Genomic DNA, 16,050 nt, shown 5'->3' with positions numbered 1-16,050 from the left:
TAAACTCTTCACTGTCCTGGAATTCGAAATATTCTCCAATTTCTTCTTTTTTCCTTTCCAAACAATTATGTACTAAATGTAAGTTTCACTCTGCTTGTGAAGCAGAACAGAAGTCTTCTAAGTTAGGATTTGGGCCTTTAAGCATATAAAGCAACTAGTGAACAGATTTAATTCTCAACTCCCTGGGAGACAGAGGGAGTATTAAACATCTGACACCACATCACATGTGGAAATTGGATTTCTAACTCTTTTGTGCTTTAAAAATACCCTCTACTTCTTAGAATTAGCTCCAGCCAGCTCCTGAACTGCTTTGGAAGAAAGCAGACACACAGAAATCAGGAATTAACCACAGTACAGGAAAGTACAGAATGATTACAAAACAAAACTAAAAAACGAATTAAAAAAACAATCATGCTTCTCAGAACTGCAGATTTAAGGAACACTTCAACATATCCCTTCAATTTCTACATAAAAGTGAGAAGGCAAGAAGGAGCCTGAGCAAAATTAGAGCCTTATGAAATTGTCTGAACAATTTCAGCATCACAGAACATCCAAAATGACTCAATTGTGAAATCACCGCAACAGAACATACACAGGAACAGCCATCTTCCTCCTGTTTTCATTTAAGGAATGAACAAAAGGCACCCAAAAGAACAGTAACCGCAACCAGAACACGAAATATCAGAAGTATGTTCTAACAAAACAAAATTTTCAAAAGCTTGGATTTTTCATTAAAGAAGTAGTCCACGAGTAACAGAGGTAAAATTTTTCTATGCAAGGGCAAGGCTAGGTACAACGAATGCTCTTTCAAAAAATATTGAGACAATACTACACACACTTACAAGTAACATGTGGTAGTTACACCTATGTCCAAGAATAGAGACTTAATAAATACTTCATTTGGTATCGAGTAGTTCAAAGTTCCTCAGATATGAAACTGGGTAGAACTACATTACCTTACTGCTGTTCCTTTCATGCTCTGTTTTTCCATTATACCAAGGCTCATCCCATTTTTCTTCAGCTTGCCATGCATACTTCAAAATAGTACTTAGAATGGCTTCAAAGAGGAGGATTATTAGATAAATAATCAAAAAGGAGTTCATAGACCTGGAACAAGGCCAAAAAGATGAAATTTCAGTTTATTTTGCTTCATTTATTGACAAGCTATAAACATAATGATCACTTTTTATTTATCTTTTTAATTAAAAAAAAACAAAAAAAAAACATCCTGTGTTTCAGAAGGATCCAAAGTTTCTGTATGACAAACAAGCAGCAGGAGTGACAAGAAATCCTACATCTGACTAATACACACTTTACATATAGCCAACAGGAAGACTAGATTAAGATGCAAGGATATACCCACAGCTGACTTGTGTCACACCTGCTGTCCAAAATTCCGGGGGATGACTTATCCTTCTTCTAGCCATTCCCTTCTTCCCTGACTATCTAGTAAGGCTGTGAAGGCAGTACAAAAAGCACTGTGGAAATCCAAGGCTGCAGCTTTTGTCCTCAGTTAGAAGAGCACTTCTTTGTCCATCCGATTATTTAACCCAGAACATGCTATACCAGGGTGACCTTTCAAACAGGTTTATATTCTGGAATGTTACAACCCTTTCCACCCCTAGCTTTGATGGCAATTTTTCTGGTGCACCTAATAGATCTGTCTGTATCTGGCTATAAAAGCATAATGAATTTCATGTTTGTAAAAGAATAGCAGGAGGTACTCTTTTTTTTTTTTTTTAAATAACTAGAAGAAAGGCAACATATCAAAACTCGTTTTCCTTTTAAAATAATTTGTTGAGTTCAATATATGCATTTTTATTATAGTAACATCTACCACAGATCTACAACAAGCAAAGTTTTTAAAAACCAAGCCTGCAACTTGTTCATTGTAAAACATATTTTAAAGGATATAGCCTAGGCAGATAGATGAAACAAAGCTATCTCCCTGTTGTATCAGATACTAGTATTCAGGACAAAGACTTGTATGTGATTAAGAATTCAGTCCATACTCTTTAAAGACGTGATGCAGTCTTACAATAGTGATGCAGAGACAGCAGAGGCTGCAACTGCTCTGAAAAACTGCTGTGAGAAGTGCTTCCAGCACTTAGTTCAAGACAGCATTTCACCTACAATTAAATGATTTCTACATCTCAGAAAAACAAAACAAACCTCCCAAACTAACTTTTCTTGCTTTAAACCTTCTTAACCTTAGGTATTTCAACTTTGTATACATGACTGAAAGAAACAATAAAGGATAGAATACCACAAAAATTATTTTATATTTATAGCTCTCTAATGAAGGCAAAGCAATTACTCTCTCTTCCCCTGCCTACAAACCAACAATGAGATCATCAGGATTCTAAAATGTATGAGAGAAGACTAAACAACATTTCTACAAGCAAGAAATATATGAGAAAATAAACATACTTTTCTACTGCTGACCGTTTCTGAGATTTACTCTTGTAATTTAATGCCATCTTTGTCTCCATACCTGTATACACTGCAACACCTGGGAATGAAGGAGGAAAAGGAGTTATAGATGATTTTCTGCATATATACAATTCATGGATTTTTTCACTTTGTTTAAGAGATGCAATTTAAAAATCAAGAGGTGCTATCACTTTTGTATTTACTTCAGTACAATGATGAGATGGTATTTCATAATTATTTGCAGTATTCTCCTATAGTAACAGTACTATTGAAATAATTTTAGCACCTATTAAAATGCTGTGCATTATTATGACTGTACTGCTCTTCAATATGTATTTTATGGAAATCAGAACAGTAAATCTCAGGAGAAAGTCTTGAACAGCGTAACAGCAACATCAGTCACTTAACCATTAAAGTTACATTACTCCTTTATCAAACCACTTCAAATATTTTCATAGAGTAGAGCTGGAACTTTATATCCTCAAAGATTCTTTAGCATAATAGCATTACTTTCATCTATAATCGTATCCCCTCAGGTCACCGTCAGCAAGATTATCACTATTTCTTCTGTGCAAGTAGAACTAAACTTCAGTTCATCAACACTTTTGAAGAACAGAACACTTTTTAAATATTTAAGTTTTTACAAACCAAATATTTCTTTAGTGTTTTTTAATCTTGCTCCACGAAGTAAGAGACTTTCAGGCCCAAGAGGTCTAAAAAGAAACAGATATATCAGAGTTTAAAAATGAGTTGTTCCATATTCTGTGGAATTTATGACATCATATACAAAAAGATTCAATGTCACCAGTAAAATCCCACTACAGTAACTCCAACACCACCCTCATTTTGCTGTGTTTTCAATCCTCTTTTTCCTTTTCTACACATTACCCACACATCTCCACAGAGCTCTCAGTTTCCTTTCGAAGCTTCTTAGGTCACCACATCTTGCCACCACTGTGTTCAATATCCCATAATTAGTGGCTAGCTACATGTACTAAATGTAGCTAGCCATTTAGTACATGTAGCTAGTACATGTAGCTAGTACAAATGGCTGGTTCACAGAGAGATGCAAGTTATTTGAAGAGCCAGTAGGCCAAATTCCTGTCAAGCTCACAATGCACCAGAAGTGCTATTTTAGATTTGGCTGTTTTACCTATCTTCTTCTATCTCTCTGTCAAACTGAAACTGTCTACTAGGTTCAAAAGAGATTCATACCAGTGAAAGAAAGGTAAAAACCTAGATGGACAGACAATATAACACAAGTTCTGGATCCTAGTGCAGATGTCTAAAATTTCACAGATTTTTTCTCCTCACATCTATCACCACAATAATACATTTATTTCATCAGTTCACCTAACTGTAAAAACTGCTCTGAAAATAAAAGTACAGCATATAACATTGTGATACGAAATGCATATTTTTGTTTATTCAACAGTGACTCTCTTTTCTGATACTCATAGTTTAGCTACCACCATCAATTCTTAACATTACTCTAATCTTATAAAATTTTACTTACCGTACTATTTCCTCAATTTGTTGACTTATAGTTATTCTTCCAACAAATCTGTGAAAGATGGCCACATGTCAGAAATATCTACATAAAGTCTCAAAAGTATAAAAATAAATTAAAAAAAAAAAAACTTCTCAAATAACAAAAAAAAAGATGTCACTAAAATTTCTCAAATACAAAACAATCAGTCTTTATCAACAAGACTGGTGAGTAGAGTTCAAATCTTTTTTTGAGCATAATCAAAAATGTGACCAACATATGGACACAAAATTTCATATGAACAGGCGTGCTACATAGGACTGAAATCTCCTGGCAGAATCATACAGAAATTACTTTCTTCAAACAGTTCACTGGCTACTTTTTTTTTTAAAAAAAAAACCATTAAAACAAATGTTAAACATTATGCTATGCATTCTGATTTTGTATTGAAATATTCATATTTAGCTTGTCACTTGCAATTTACAGTAAGTACGTAGGTATAACTGCTTACATTCATTATTAAAACTTGAAACATAAGCAGATGTCTGAAGCTATTTTAATCCCACCAAAATCCATATAATTCCTAATAATAAACACTTCATTAACAAATATTTTGCAACGAGTCCAAAATAAGTGGTACCTGTATAGATCTGCTTCTGGCTGGTGACATTCTATAACAGCTACAAGTTTGTCCAGGTTGGCAACAGACTGCAACACTGCTGTTTCTGGGACTGCAACATGTGTCTGTAAAACAGTATCCATTAACTTTATTATACAGAAATCAGAGGGGGATATCCACCAGGCTGAAATAAAAATGACTTCACTAACTACACTCTATTTCATATTAGTAACTCAGACCTTAAGATTTGTCTCTCCATCCAAACTTGCTGTAGTAACATGGCATGAACCATCCACTCGATCAGAAGATAGAAGCACCAGATCAACAGGAAAAGTCTCATCTTTGGCTACTCTCACAATGTCCCCCACCTAATGAAATGAACACAAATGAGAAGCAAACGAACTGTTTTAAAAGAGAAGAATTCATTTCAGCTTTATTATTGAATCATCATGAAACAGGCCACAATGATTAATAATGAAACAAGACCTTCAGCTTTTTTTCTGAAACACAATTTCCATTTGTCTCTAAGCACATACCCGAATGTTTTTAGATCTAGTTTTTACAAGTCCACCACTTCGAACAACATAAACTGGAGCACCGTTTACTTCATTGTCTGCTTTATGCCGTAGCCAGTCTTCGTAACCCTGTGGAAAACACATACAAATTTACTTTCCAAGCAAGAAACCTATAAAACATAATCATTTTTAAGTAAAAGTCCTTCAAAATGCCTGCTGTGTGGCCTTAATGCAGTTATGAATTTCTCTTCGTTTCAGTGTCAACCACAGTGTCAAACACTTGATTTCTACTTGTCCAAGTAGGTAAAGGCAAGCAAAGTAGCAAAAGTGCCAAAGAAACTTAACAGTTCTGTGCTCAGTTAAAACAGACATTTTTGCAGATGGCATTAAAAAAAAAAAAAAGGCACTCAGATCTACATGGATTAATCTACCCCAAAACAGGTAACAGTCACTCACAGTCCCTCTTATGGATCCCCTCCCCTCCTCTCTTTTGGAAGATAGATGCAAAGTAAAATTTGAGGAAGACTAAAATTACCTCCTCATGACATACCATGCGATTTTTCAAGCATAGTTACTGCCATTGCATAACCACGAAATCTTAAGATTGCTTGATTTTGTATATGACATTCACATACCTTTGCAAGAATTGAATTTTAAAAGGGAAATTAAGGAGCTTTTCTTTACCACATACTTGGCACCTCTTTAAGCACCCTTTATCCCATGCACACATGGAATGCTCAGAAATGTGAACTCAGAAGTATTTTTCCTCTCCTGTTTTCCTAAGAAATTAATACTTTTCTTAATTAATCTAATAATGTGATCACAAATAGCATGATTGCTTATCCCCATGTCTAGGTATTGTTTGAAAAGTCATAACAGTGAGCACAAGAAACAGATCAGTTTATGCAGGCAGTTCAGCTGTACTGTATCTTTCTGAAAAAAAAAAAAAAAGAAAGAACAGTGCTTAAATATGAGAATTTAAGCAAATACTACTGAACAGCTTTATATTCTGCCTCTTGCTCACTAAACATAGGCAAGATAAATAAGCAAGAGATGAGTGCGTGTGTACATTCAACTCAAATAACCAAAGCAGGCTCATATGGAGAGCACGTAAGCTGTCAGCTAGGAATTAGAAAAAGCTTTTTTAGTACAGAAAAAAAAACATTTTCTGACAGCTGATTCAGAAACTTACTTTTTTACACAGAATCAAATGACTCTTCAGCACTACTGTAAACTACCCTAAGAACTACATGACAATTTCGACAATACCTGAGTTTATTGCAAAATCACAGAAGATGTAAGAGGTGGTGCAAAATCTTTCATCCTGGCAAGACTCATGCAACTGATTTGCAATAATAGAGACATTTCCTAAAATGCTTTTCTGTATGTTTATACAATGTGAAAAAGAGTGAAAACTGCTTTCCTGGAAGTTTGCAGGCAGATGAGAGCCCTCTGAAACAGCAGGCATAAGCCCAGCTCATCCTACTACACTACAGACGTTGTATGAATGTCCTAGCACAAAGAGTACTGATAACGATGCAGTTTTGAGAACTCTGAGCCTTGACTAGAGTTTGGAAGGATGTTATCTGATGAATTTCATATGTTAAAATACAGTTCTGCACTTCTACCTTCATGGATCTACACTGTCACTGGCACAAATGAGAACAATACATACAGAACTATCTAGGCCTACAAACTCAAAAAAATGGAAATTTGTACACGCCAAATGCTTAAAATAATTAAAAAGTGTGCAGTAATAGCAGCTACAGAGATACTGGGGGGTCAGAATCCTGAAAACTCCTAAGACTCTTTATGTTTTTCATTCTGATTGGGAAAGAGTCAGCACCTACAGCTCCTTGTTAAAGGTGACTGACAGAAGAAAACATGAATTTAACTAAAATCCAGTAACCTTGGGGCATTTGTCTCATAAATCTGAGCAGCTGAGCAATATGGGCTTTTGGCAAAGAACTGAAATTTACCTTCTTTAGAAAGTACAGATTTCAGCTCTTTCTCCATCTGACACCTATTACCTGCAACACAAGGGTGACATCTCACACCAGGGAATTCTTAATAGCCAGCTTACTATAGACCATTGAAGTTCCTCCAAAATTACCTACTGCGGCATTTTTAAGAGAGAGGTCCTAATCCTCACTTCCAAATGTTGCAAAAATACTATTAAAAGAAAGATGCAGGAACATAGGAAATGTTACTTGACTGTACAAACAGAAAACAGAAATCCCTGAGATTGTATTCTTAATTCCTGCTAATATACCAGCATCAATGTACTTGAGACAAGGACAAAATTACAACAGGCTTGTAAATTACATTACCAGGTTTTTCATTCTTATTTTATTTGCGTATTTAATCAAAATCTGCAAAGTAGTTGTTTCTCATTCACCTGGCAAGCACGTAAACATCCATGTGTCTGAGCAGCCTGTTTGCTAAATATTTATGAACTTACTGAAATAGACCAAGTTCCTTAAAGTTTCTTAGAAAACACTAAAGAAAAGCAAACTTTTATTTTTATTTATTTTAGTTTGCCCCATCTCCTTAATTTCTCTGAGGACTGTGTACACGTCTTCAGAGGCATGAGGAAAAAGTGCTTTAGCTAACAAGTTCAACAAAATGACACAGCATGAGTTGCATCACTTTGCAGTCTTTATGTGCTTCTTCTGACCTAGGTGGAATTGCACTTCTGATAAGAAGAAGTTCCATTTCCTTGGCTGGGATTAAAATACATCTGAGTTCCAAGGTTTGCTAGGGGTACCATGTTAACTGGCCTCCTGAGAGAGTTCTTCCCTTCACTGCTAAACTTCTCAAACCCAGATACAATTAATACTTGTGGTTTCCCTTTTTATCTTTGTGGAGACAATTATCCCAATATAACTTTGTATCAAACCCATTTCCTGAATCTTTCAGAAGTGTTTTTTCCCCCTAAACACTTCTTCCTATACCACTTATGGTTTTAAGAAAATGGGAACTAGTTTGGAGAACGCACTGGGTACTTTCCTTCTGCGTTTCAACAGAAGATTTATATTTCTTCCTTGTTCAAGGGCAGCCTGTTGGAAAGAGCACACTGAATTGCCTTTCCAAGGTAACAGCTTGTGAATACTGTTTGCCTACTTTGCAGCAGGTAGAATAAACACAAGAACCTATTAGATCAGTTTAGGTAGTTCTGATAGCCCTTGCAGATAGATCTTAGTCAGAAAAGCTCATAATACTCAACAACTCATATGATTTGAATTTTCTAGTAGGAACGCCAGAATCTTTGTTCTTTGCTGTTGATGGTAGAACCCTTAAATTTCCCAATGCAAGACTTGATGTCAGGAGATGATAAGGCAATAGATTATCTTCTACTATTTTAGACTTACAAAAGCCCAACTCTTTTTAAAAATATAATACTTGCATCCTACTTGTACATTCAGTTTCAGTTCATACAGCTCTAAGGGATGTCTTCTATAGCCTACTTATGATGGCAGTTCTTGAACACATCTCTTGGGGGTGATGATAACAACTGGATATGGTTAGGGAACTCCACAGATATAAAACGCACAGCAACAAATGGAATGGTAATTCAAAGATTTCTACAGCCCCAATGATTCTCTCTGCCCCAAACAACATTCTATCTGGCTGACAGCTAGAGCTATTTTTTTTTTTTTTTTACTTTTGCCCCATTTCTGGGTGGTTTGGGGTCTTACTGGTGCAGAAGGCAAATTGAAATTCAAGCTGTAGCTCCATAAAAGTCTCCTGCTTAATTTTCAGTTGCTATGACTGCATATCTTCCCCAGCCAACACTGTCAAACCCTTTGAAGGGGCCAGTTCCTGAAAACTACTTGCCTGCAGAACAGATCATAGTTTCTATCCACATCACTGCTTTATTTATGTGCTTGTTTCTTTCTCTCTGTCCTCTCAGTTTAAGGGTTTAAAGAAAACAGACCTTTATTTTTAACATTATCCTTCTAGGGTCCGTAGGTCTTAGCAAGATCTACTACAGTGCTTAAAGAAGATTCCTATTACACTTATACTTAAAAATTTTTTTCTTATTTCAAGTGCTATAAAATACTCCAAAACGTTTTATGCAACTGAAGAAGAAGAAAACAAAACCAGAAGCTTCTCAAATTTGATCTTTTACCTGGTACAGGATTATAGTTAATGCATGTTTCATGGCATGAAATATACCGCCTGGGGCAAAAATTGCCTTTTAACTACTGACAAACATGGACTGCATCATTGCATCATCTACCCAAGCTCCTTTCTCAGTGTTATGTAGGGGGATTATTTTTAATATGTAGCGAGGTATGCCAAAAGAATAAGTGACGAGCTTTCAGAAAAGGTCTTATAAGAAGTGACATGTAAAGCTGAGACAAAAACGCTGTCTGACAGTCATTCACTGTCCATTTGAGGGTACTGTGGTGAGTCACCAAGTGCTTGACAACTAAGTAAAACGATCAAGTGTCTAACAAGGAGCATTAAATACACAAACTGTTTCTGAAGATGTCACTTTATTTTTTGTTTCTAAACATTATCTTGGTCAGACTTGGCTAACTTACTTAACTACAAGCTTCCTGCTACAAGATCTTTTCCCCTTTACCTGCTTTATGGCTGTCACAGTTATGACAAAGAATAATGGCAATCCACTGGTAATAGGACTGGTAGGGGTATCTATCATGAGCTAAAAGAGAAGAAAACGTGAAAATTAGCCCAAATTTGATTTTACAGTTTTACTTTCCAATGCTCCCTCCTCCCTCCCCCCCAAAAAAAGAAACAACAACAAAAAACAACAAAACCAGTGAAACAACATGAAAGATGTTTTCTAAATTAAAAGCTGTGAGGAATTTTACTGCACATTCTCCAGTATTTGTGGAGCAAAACTCAGTTCCTGACACCTAAATAGATGTCGATAATGCTACAAAGGTTCTGGGACATAGAACAGACAATCACGCTTCTAATGAATGTGCCAATTTTAAAACTTCTTACTAAAAGGTGTTTTCACCCTATAAAAATAAATTTAAAGTATTACAAATCAATGAAATTACATTTTGCAAAGCTCTTTCGACACTTTATACAAACAACTGCTCAACAGCACCATATGGTATAACAACCATCACTTTAGAAGTGAAGATGAATGTTAACAAACAGCCATTTCCAAGAGTTCAGTTATTAAGGAAACCCCCTTTCTTAGACTGCTCCTTTCACATTTCTCCAACATGCACATTTTACAATTTGTGCTACCATTGCTGTCATGCCAAAAGTGCAGTGTATACACTAAAATGCTGTGGGAGGGAGTGGGATGCTGGTGGATCTCCCCTGCTGCAGGAAAAAGACAACACAGTCAAGTGCTGAAAAGAAAATATACATGAGAGAGCTATTCAAAATCATGGACACTGATTTGGTTCACTTTACCTGAGACTTATGGCATTGCTTTGAGAACCATTAAAGAAGAAAAAAAGAAATTACACATGAAGCTTACTCTGTTAAGAACCAAGAACCTCATACAGAAAACATAACATGTTACAACACATGCATGATCTACCTTTTTCCCACTGACATGTAGACAATTTAGAAAACACAACAAAAGTCAGATTTTGCTTGCAATATTGTGTGTTCTTCAACTGCAGCATTGTAATTTCAGCTTGGCAGAATGTTGTCCAAGACAACCCATACTAAAAACACCTTATTTCTGGCTGCAAAGGCCTAACCATGGCATTTCTGCCATCTACAATATCTCCTCCTTTCTCAAGAGAGGCCCATACGTTAAAGTGGAGCAAGATTTCTGCCGGTGGAATCAGCATGGCAGCCTGCTCATTCCACCTATTTCACCAGAACACCATGAACCTTCGCCTCCTGCACGGATGGACGTGTATCCATCATATATCTGGTGTGGAGCATCACGCAACCAAAATGCAGTCTGCCACCATGTTTCTGGCATGCATATGTGACGTGGACAATGTGGACTGGATTGTGCTATACATTTAATCACACAATAACAACTTGCCACAGGCCTATTATCCCCAGTGGAATAAAATGGTAATAACAGACACTGCATCTTGGTCACAAGAGATTCATCATGGAATCTACTCTGTCATATGATAAATTTTTAAAGGCACATCTGCCTTGTAAGAAGAAAAAAAATACATATATTTAATAATGAAATTCCAGACGGGATTTGAATAAAAACAAAATAGTTCAATTTAACAGAAGAAAAACAAAGAGTAACAAAATTGACTACAGCTTTTTTCCTATTAGGTTTCCAAGGACACAGGCATATACACAAGACATCCCCCATACAAATTCACTTGAGTCACGAATTGAGACAAGAACGTGATTACACTGAAGAGAAGTTCTGATCCATATTTGTTCATGTGCATTGCATTTACATATTATTTCAATCTAAACTAACAATTGAAAGAAATGTGACTAAAATTGAATTAAATAGGTAAATTTGCATTAGGAAGAAATAAAAGCTTTAAAAACACAACACCATCCATGGTAACAGTAAGTAGCACTTCTGTTACATCTCCAGCATGCTCCCATCTTCCATGTGCTATGATACACTAAACAGTCTGAGGCAACACAAGAGTAAGAACAAAAGCAATATTACAGAATCACAGAATCTCTAGGTTGGAAGAGACCTCAAGATCATCGAGTCCAACCTCTGACCTAACACTAACAGTCCCCACTAAACCATATCCCTAAGTTCTACATCTAAACGTCTTTTGAAGACTTCCAGGGATGGTGACTCAACCACCTCCCTGGGCAGCCTGTTCCAATGTCTAACAACCCTTTCAGTAAAGAAATTCTTCCTAACATCTAACCTAAAACTCCCCTGGCGCTTTTTAACTAAAGGGAAATAAAAAGGGAAAGGGAAAAATAAAAAGAAGGGAGGGTATTCCTAAATATGAAGACAGAATGGGCAATGTGTTCTCTTAAACTAAGTTAGAACTATATAGCACTTACAGATTATGTAAGCAGAGAAGTTAAATTCATAAAACAGAAAATCAGTGGCAGAATTCACTACACAAATTGCAATTTCCAGCTTAATTTCTACAGCTATACTAAGTCTCAGTATTATCCACTTACCTGAACCAAAAATATGATCAGAAAATAAAAGTTGGCTACTCTTCTGAACTGCTCAAATAAGTTTTTTGGAACAAAATTCCACACTGTATACTGAAGGGGGAAAAAAAAGAGAGAGAATAGTAGTTACAACACACTGAACAGTTTTTCTGTGAAATTCACTTTTTCTCCCATCAAACTCTATTAATTTCTCATTTTCTATCTCCCCTCCCCAATCCTCATTCTGGTCTTGCCCTTCTCCCACACAGAACAGCTGTATTTAATCTCGTGGGCGTGCATGCAAGGATGAGTGGGTGAAGTGCAGCTACCAGGAAAGCGTCAGTACCAACTGCACTGCTTTTACAATCAAATTTTTAATTGTTCTCCTGTCAACTTGCATAGGAGCACCTGGAGTCATTTGGCTTCTTGCAGCCAGGGTATCAGAGAATAATTTCATTCTTGCAGCTATAACTTTCTCTCCTACACTCCAGTGACAAAACAACCCCGCCATAAATTCTGCTGATTCCAACCCAAGACCACACAAGGACGTCTGCAGTTGCAATCTGCAACTGCAATCCCTTACTTATAATTCAGCTGATTTATAAATCCCAACAACTAGCTTCACCCTTCCTTTAAAATCACATTCAGACATAGGCAACGCTAGTTTAAAGCCTACTTTCCTTCAGAAGGTCTGACTGAAATGCTTCATCACTCTATATTTAAGTGCTGAGGAGCAAGGGATGGGATGAGAGTAGGAGATAAACAACATAGAAAGTAGGAGATAACATAGGTTTTTCCTCAAAAAAAAAAAAAAAGTGCTTGTTTCATTTTGAAAATTGTATATGCACCATTGGACATAATACAAACATGCACATTTGCTATGCAATTTCTCATGTATCAAGTATTTTCCCTTACCTTGGATGATATGATTCTGTTGTCTGCAAATTTCTGAGGAACATAATGGCCATGCTGGGGAAAACGATTTGCTATATAAATAGTTCGTGTATCGCTTTGATGTGGTGGGTCAAAACCCTAAAACACAAAATAATAATAATAATAAGATGATGATCAAGAACAACTACTTTATTAACTATAGGGTTATTTTTTAAAAAATAGTTTTTTAATGGTTATTTTAAAAAAATCTGCTAACTTTGTTCTCAAAAATGATAGCCAAATGTCAAGCAGCAGCTTTATAATAGTGGCTTTGAATGGGAAAGAAAATTAATTCATAAATTCAAGTCTGCTACATCCAGAGAATTTTCAAAAAAAATCTCAATTTTGAGGTTGTGTATTCATTCTGGAAGAAGAAAAAAAATCATAAGCCTTGAGAAAGCTTAATGGAGAAAAGCAGCAGAAGTGGAAATGAAAACATATAAGTTACAAAAATCTTCATGGCTGTGCTCATAATAAACCTAACAGAACACAAGAAATAAAAGGTCAAAACAAACAAGTCATATTACTATACTGCAATAACTGGATTTTGTAAAGGTTCTCACCAGATCAAAAAAATATACACATCTGACCAGACAACAGTATTTTTCCCAAACAAATCCAATCTCCAAGAACAAGCAGTCCGTCTAGCCTCAAAATCAACTCTACCACCAATTCATACATTAGCAATGGTGCAAGCAAACACATTAAAATAAAGTATACTCAGAAATACTGCACAATACCTTTCTGTCAAAACAGGAGACCTCAGTGAGGTCTCTTGGAACCAAAGCCCTGTTTTAGGGCTAGTGTTCAGTATTTTCATCATTTGCCTATGTGTGCTGAAGGAGAATACACATTAAATTGAAACATGGCGCATAGTGCAACGTGACCTATACCTGAAAACATGACGTACAACACAAGGCTAACAACCTAACAAGCGAAGAGCAAACAATTAGGACCAGCTAGCCTACAGCAGAGGAAGCTCAGGATACGCTAGCACATCTTCCAATATATAGACGACTTCCACTGGGAAGAGGAGTTATCTGAAGGACAAGGAAGAATAGAAGCAGCCTTAAGTTGCCTTCTTACTTCAGGTACAGAAACTTATTAGGAAACCATTGTTTTTTCCCTTCTGATGGAAAGGAATAATTAAAGCCCAAAATAAGTCATGGGAGAAAGCTGCAATGTCTCCGTAACATAAGGGCTTACATCTAGGTCGCTCCAGCCTATCTTTACTCAAACCTGCCCTGGGGCTCCATGACTCAGAGCCTTCTCCAGCTCTTACCTGGAGAAGCAGGTGATGGTGAAAGACAAGACAGCCAGTACAACGTAATTCAGATAACAGGCCAAGAAAGTAACTAAAATAAAAAATATAAAGCTTTGAGGTGTGTTGCAAACTAGCAATTAATCTTGTTACTGTGAAGCTGTTCCCTCCACTGACTGTGTGGGAAGTCATGACTTTCAGCACGAGAGTCAGCCACTACTTATCTTTGGACTGACAGATATGATTTGTGCCATCTACAGAGTCCCCTTGTTCTTCCCTGGCAAGTGAAAGGACAAGTGATTGAACATGTGGAAAGGGCATTACAAGTTCCAGTGCTGGAAGCGAGGAACCTTTGCACTTGCATTGCTCCACCTGCGAAACCAGGCCCACACCTTGCTTCATTTCAAACAAAACCTGGTATTTCAGAGTATCCAACACAAGACACTTCTGCATCAATTAGCTCTGGAGGGTGATGAAGACTGAGCAAATTGAACTACACACAAAATGATCAGCATAACCAAGAATTTTCTTTAACCCCTGAAGTCTACTAACATAGGACATGAGCTATGTTCACTTTTACGATGGTGTCATTTTAAAGTAAAGGAATAATTAGAAAATCCTTTCAAACATGCAATTAGTGTATCTGTCACTATTAATACTGAAACATTCAGCTTCAGAAAGGTCCAGAAGTAAGAACGGAGGAAGAAAGGAAGGGAGATTTTTCCAAAGGGATTTGAAGGAGAATAAAGTTTATATGACAAGCGGTGGAAGGCTGCTCTAGTCACACGCTCTTGTTTAAAGATAAGAACGGGGCAGGAAAACAAAAGAGTAGATATGGGAAAGGACTGGAAAAGAATACAGGCTGCCAATAACAAAAGGAAGGAGCTGTTTACAACTTTGAGAAAATGAATATAAACATGAAAGCAAAATAAAAAAGTACGTGTTGAATGCTGACATAAAATTTGAGAGAACAATGTTTGTAGCAGAAGCAGTTTGGATATGACTTTAGTGACATTATTTCTAAATCAATACAGAAGATGCCACAATAAAATTGTTTTACAAGTAAGAAAAAAGCTGTGCTTAATCAGGACTAGGCACACAGCTTCTCTTCTATCTCAGAAAATGTCTGGCACTCACAAAATGCCAGATACTCTCACTTTGGAAAGTCATACTCCACAGCCTGCAAAGAAAATATGCATTTCAGAACAGACAAATGTGAAGCAGGGGAAAAACAGAAAGAGGAAAGCAAACCAACAGGCAGTCTTCTGATGGTGATAAATGGTAATCTCTGTGCTACTTAAAGTTATTAGAACAAATGAAAAATTTCAGTGACCTGGGTATCGCTGATTTTTTCCATGGTATTTATACACTCCTTGTAGGCCACTACCTGAGCACCTGAAGGTTGATGTATTTCCTGACATTTTTACTCTGAAGAGTAAGGACCTCAAAACAACTCAACCTCACTGCAGGAGCACTTTTCTCAGAGATATGTTTGCTTGAAGTAACCTGGTTCAAGGTGAGGAACATATTTTCCAAATCAAAATCTCAAGCCATATGAGTGCAACTGCACTTCGCACAGGTTTAACTCTGTTTTGTTGACGCTTATCACAGAGCAAGAGCTGCTCAATCAGATCTATTGCACTGACAATGCGGAAGCAAGGCAGGCTGAGGTCAGGAACCTCTTCAGGTGCCAGAGCTATGGCTGGAAAAGGACGCACCCATGACAACCTTAGTGGCTCGACCA

General features: G+C 36.7%; 1 protein-coding gene across 12 annotated transcripts in view; it reads right to left on the bottom strand.

Annotated features, from left to right (window-relative positions):
• ATP11B (ATPase phospholipid transporting 11B (putative)) overlaps positions 1–16,050 on the bottom strand; it is a 62,467-nt gene that overhangs the window by 35,664 nt on the left and 10,753 nt on the right. For all 12 annotated transcript variants that reach the window (XR_005268041.2, XM_038183904.2, XM_038183905.2 and 9 more), the window contains exons 2-11: positions 13,028–13,144; positions 12,137–12,226; positions 9,648–9,728; positions 5,078–5,185; positions 4,781–4,909; positions 4,563–4,666; positions 3,950–3,997; positions 3,082–3,146; positions 2,431–2,512; positions 957–1,107 (exon numbers count right to left, since the gene is read on the bottom strand). Coding sequence is in view for 11 of the 12 variants with exons in the window: in XM_038183904.2 (XP_038039832.2) it covers positions 957–1,107; positions 2,431–2,512; positions 3,082–3,146; positions 3,950–3,997; positions 4,563–4,666; positions 4,781–4,909; positions 5,078–5,185; positions 9,648–9,728; positions 12,137–12,226; positions 13,028–13,144 (975 nt within the window). In the remaining variant the exon portion in view is untranslated. The remainder of the gene's footprint in view (positions 1–956; positions 1,108–2,430; positions 2,513–3,081; positions 3,147–3,949; positions 3,998–4,562; positions 4,667–4,780; positions 4,910–5,077; positions 5,186–9,647; positions 9,729–12,136; positions 12,227–13,027; positions 13,145–16,050) is intronic.

This window comes from Anas platyrhynchos, chromosome 9 (assembly GCF_047663525.1).
Source record: "Anas platyrhynchos isolate ZD024472 breed Pekin duck chromosome 9, IASCAAS_PekinDuck_T2T, whole genome shotgun sequence".
NCBI lineage: Eukaryota > Metazoa > Chordata > Aves > Anseriformes > Anatidae > Anas > Anas platyrhynchos.
This window is presented reverse-complemented; position numbering and strand designations above follow the sequence as displayed.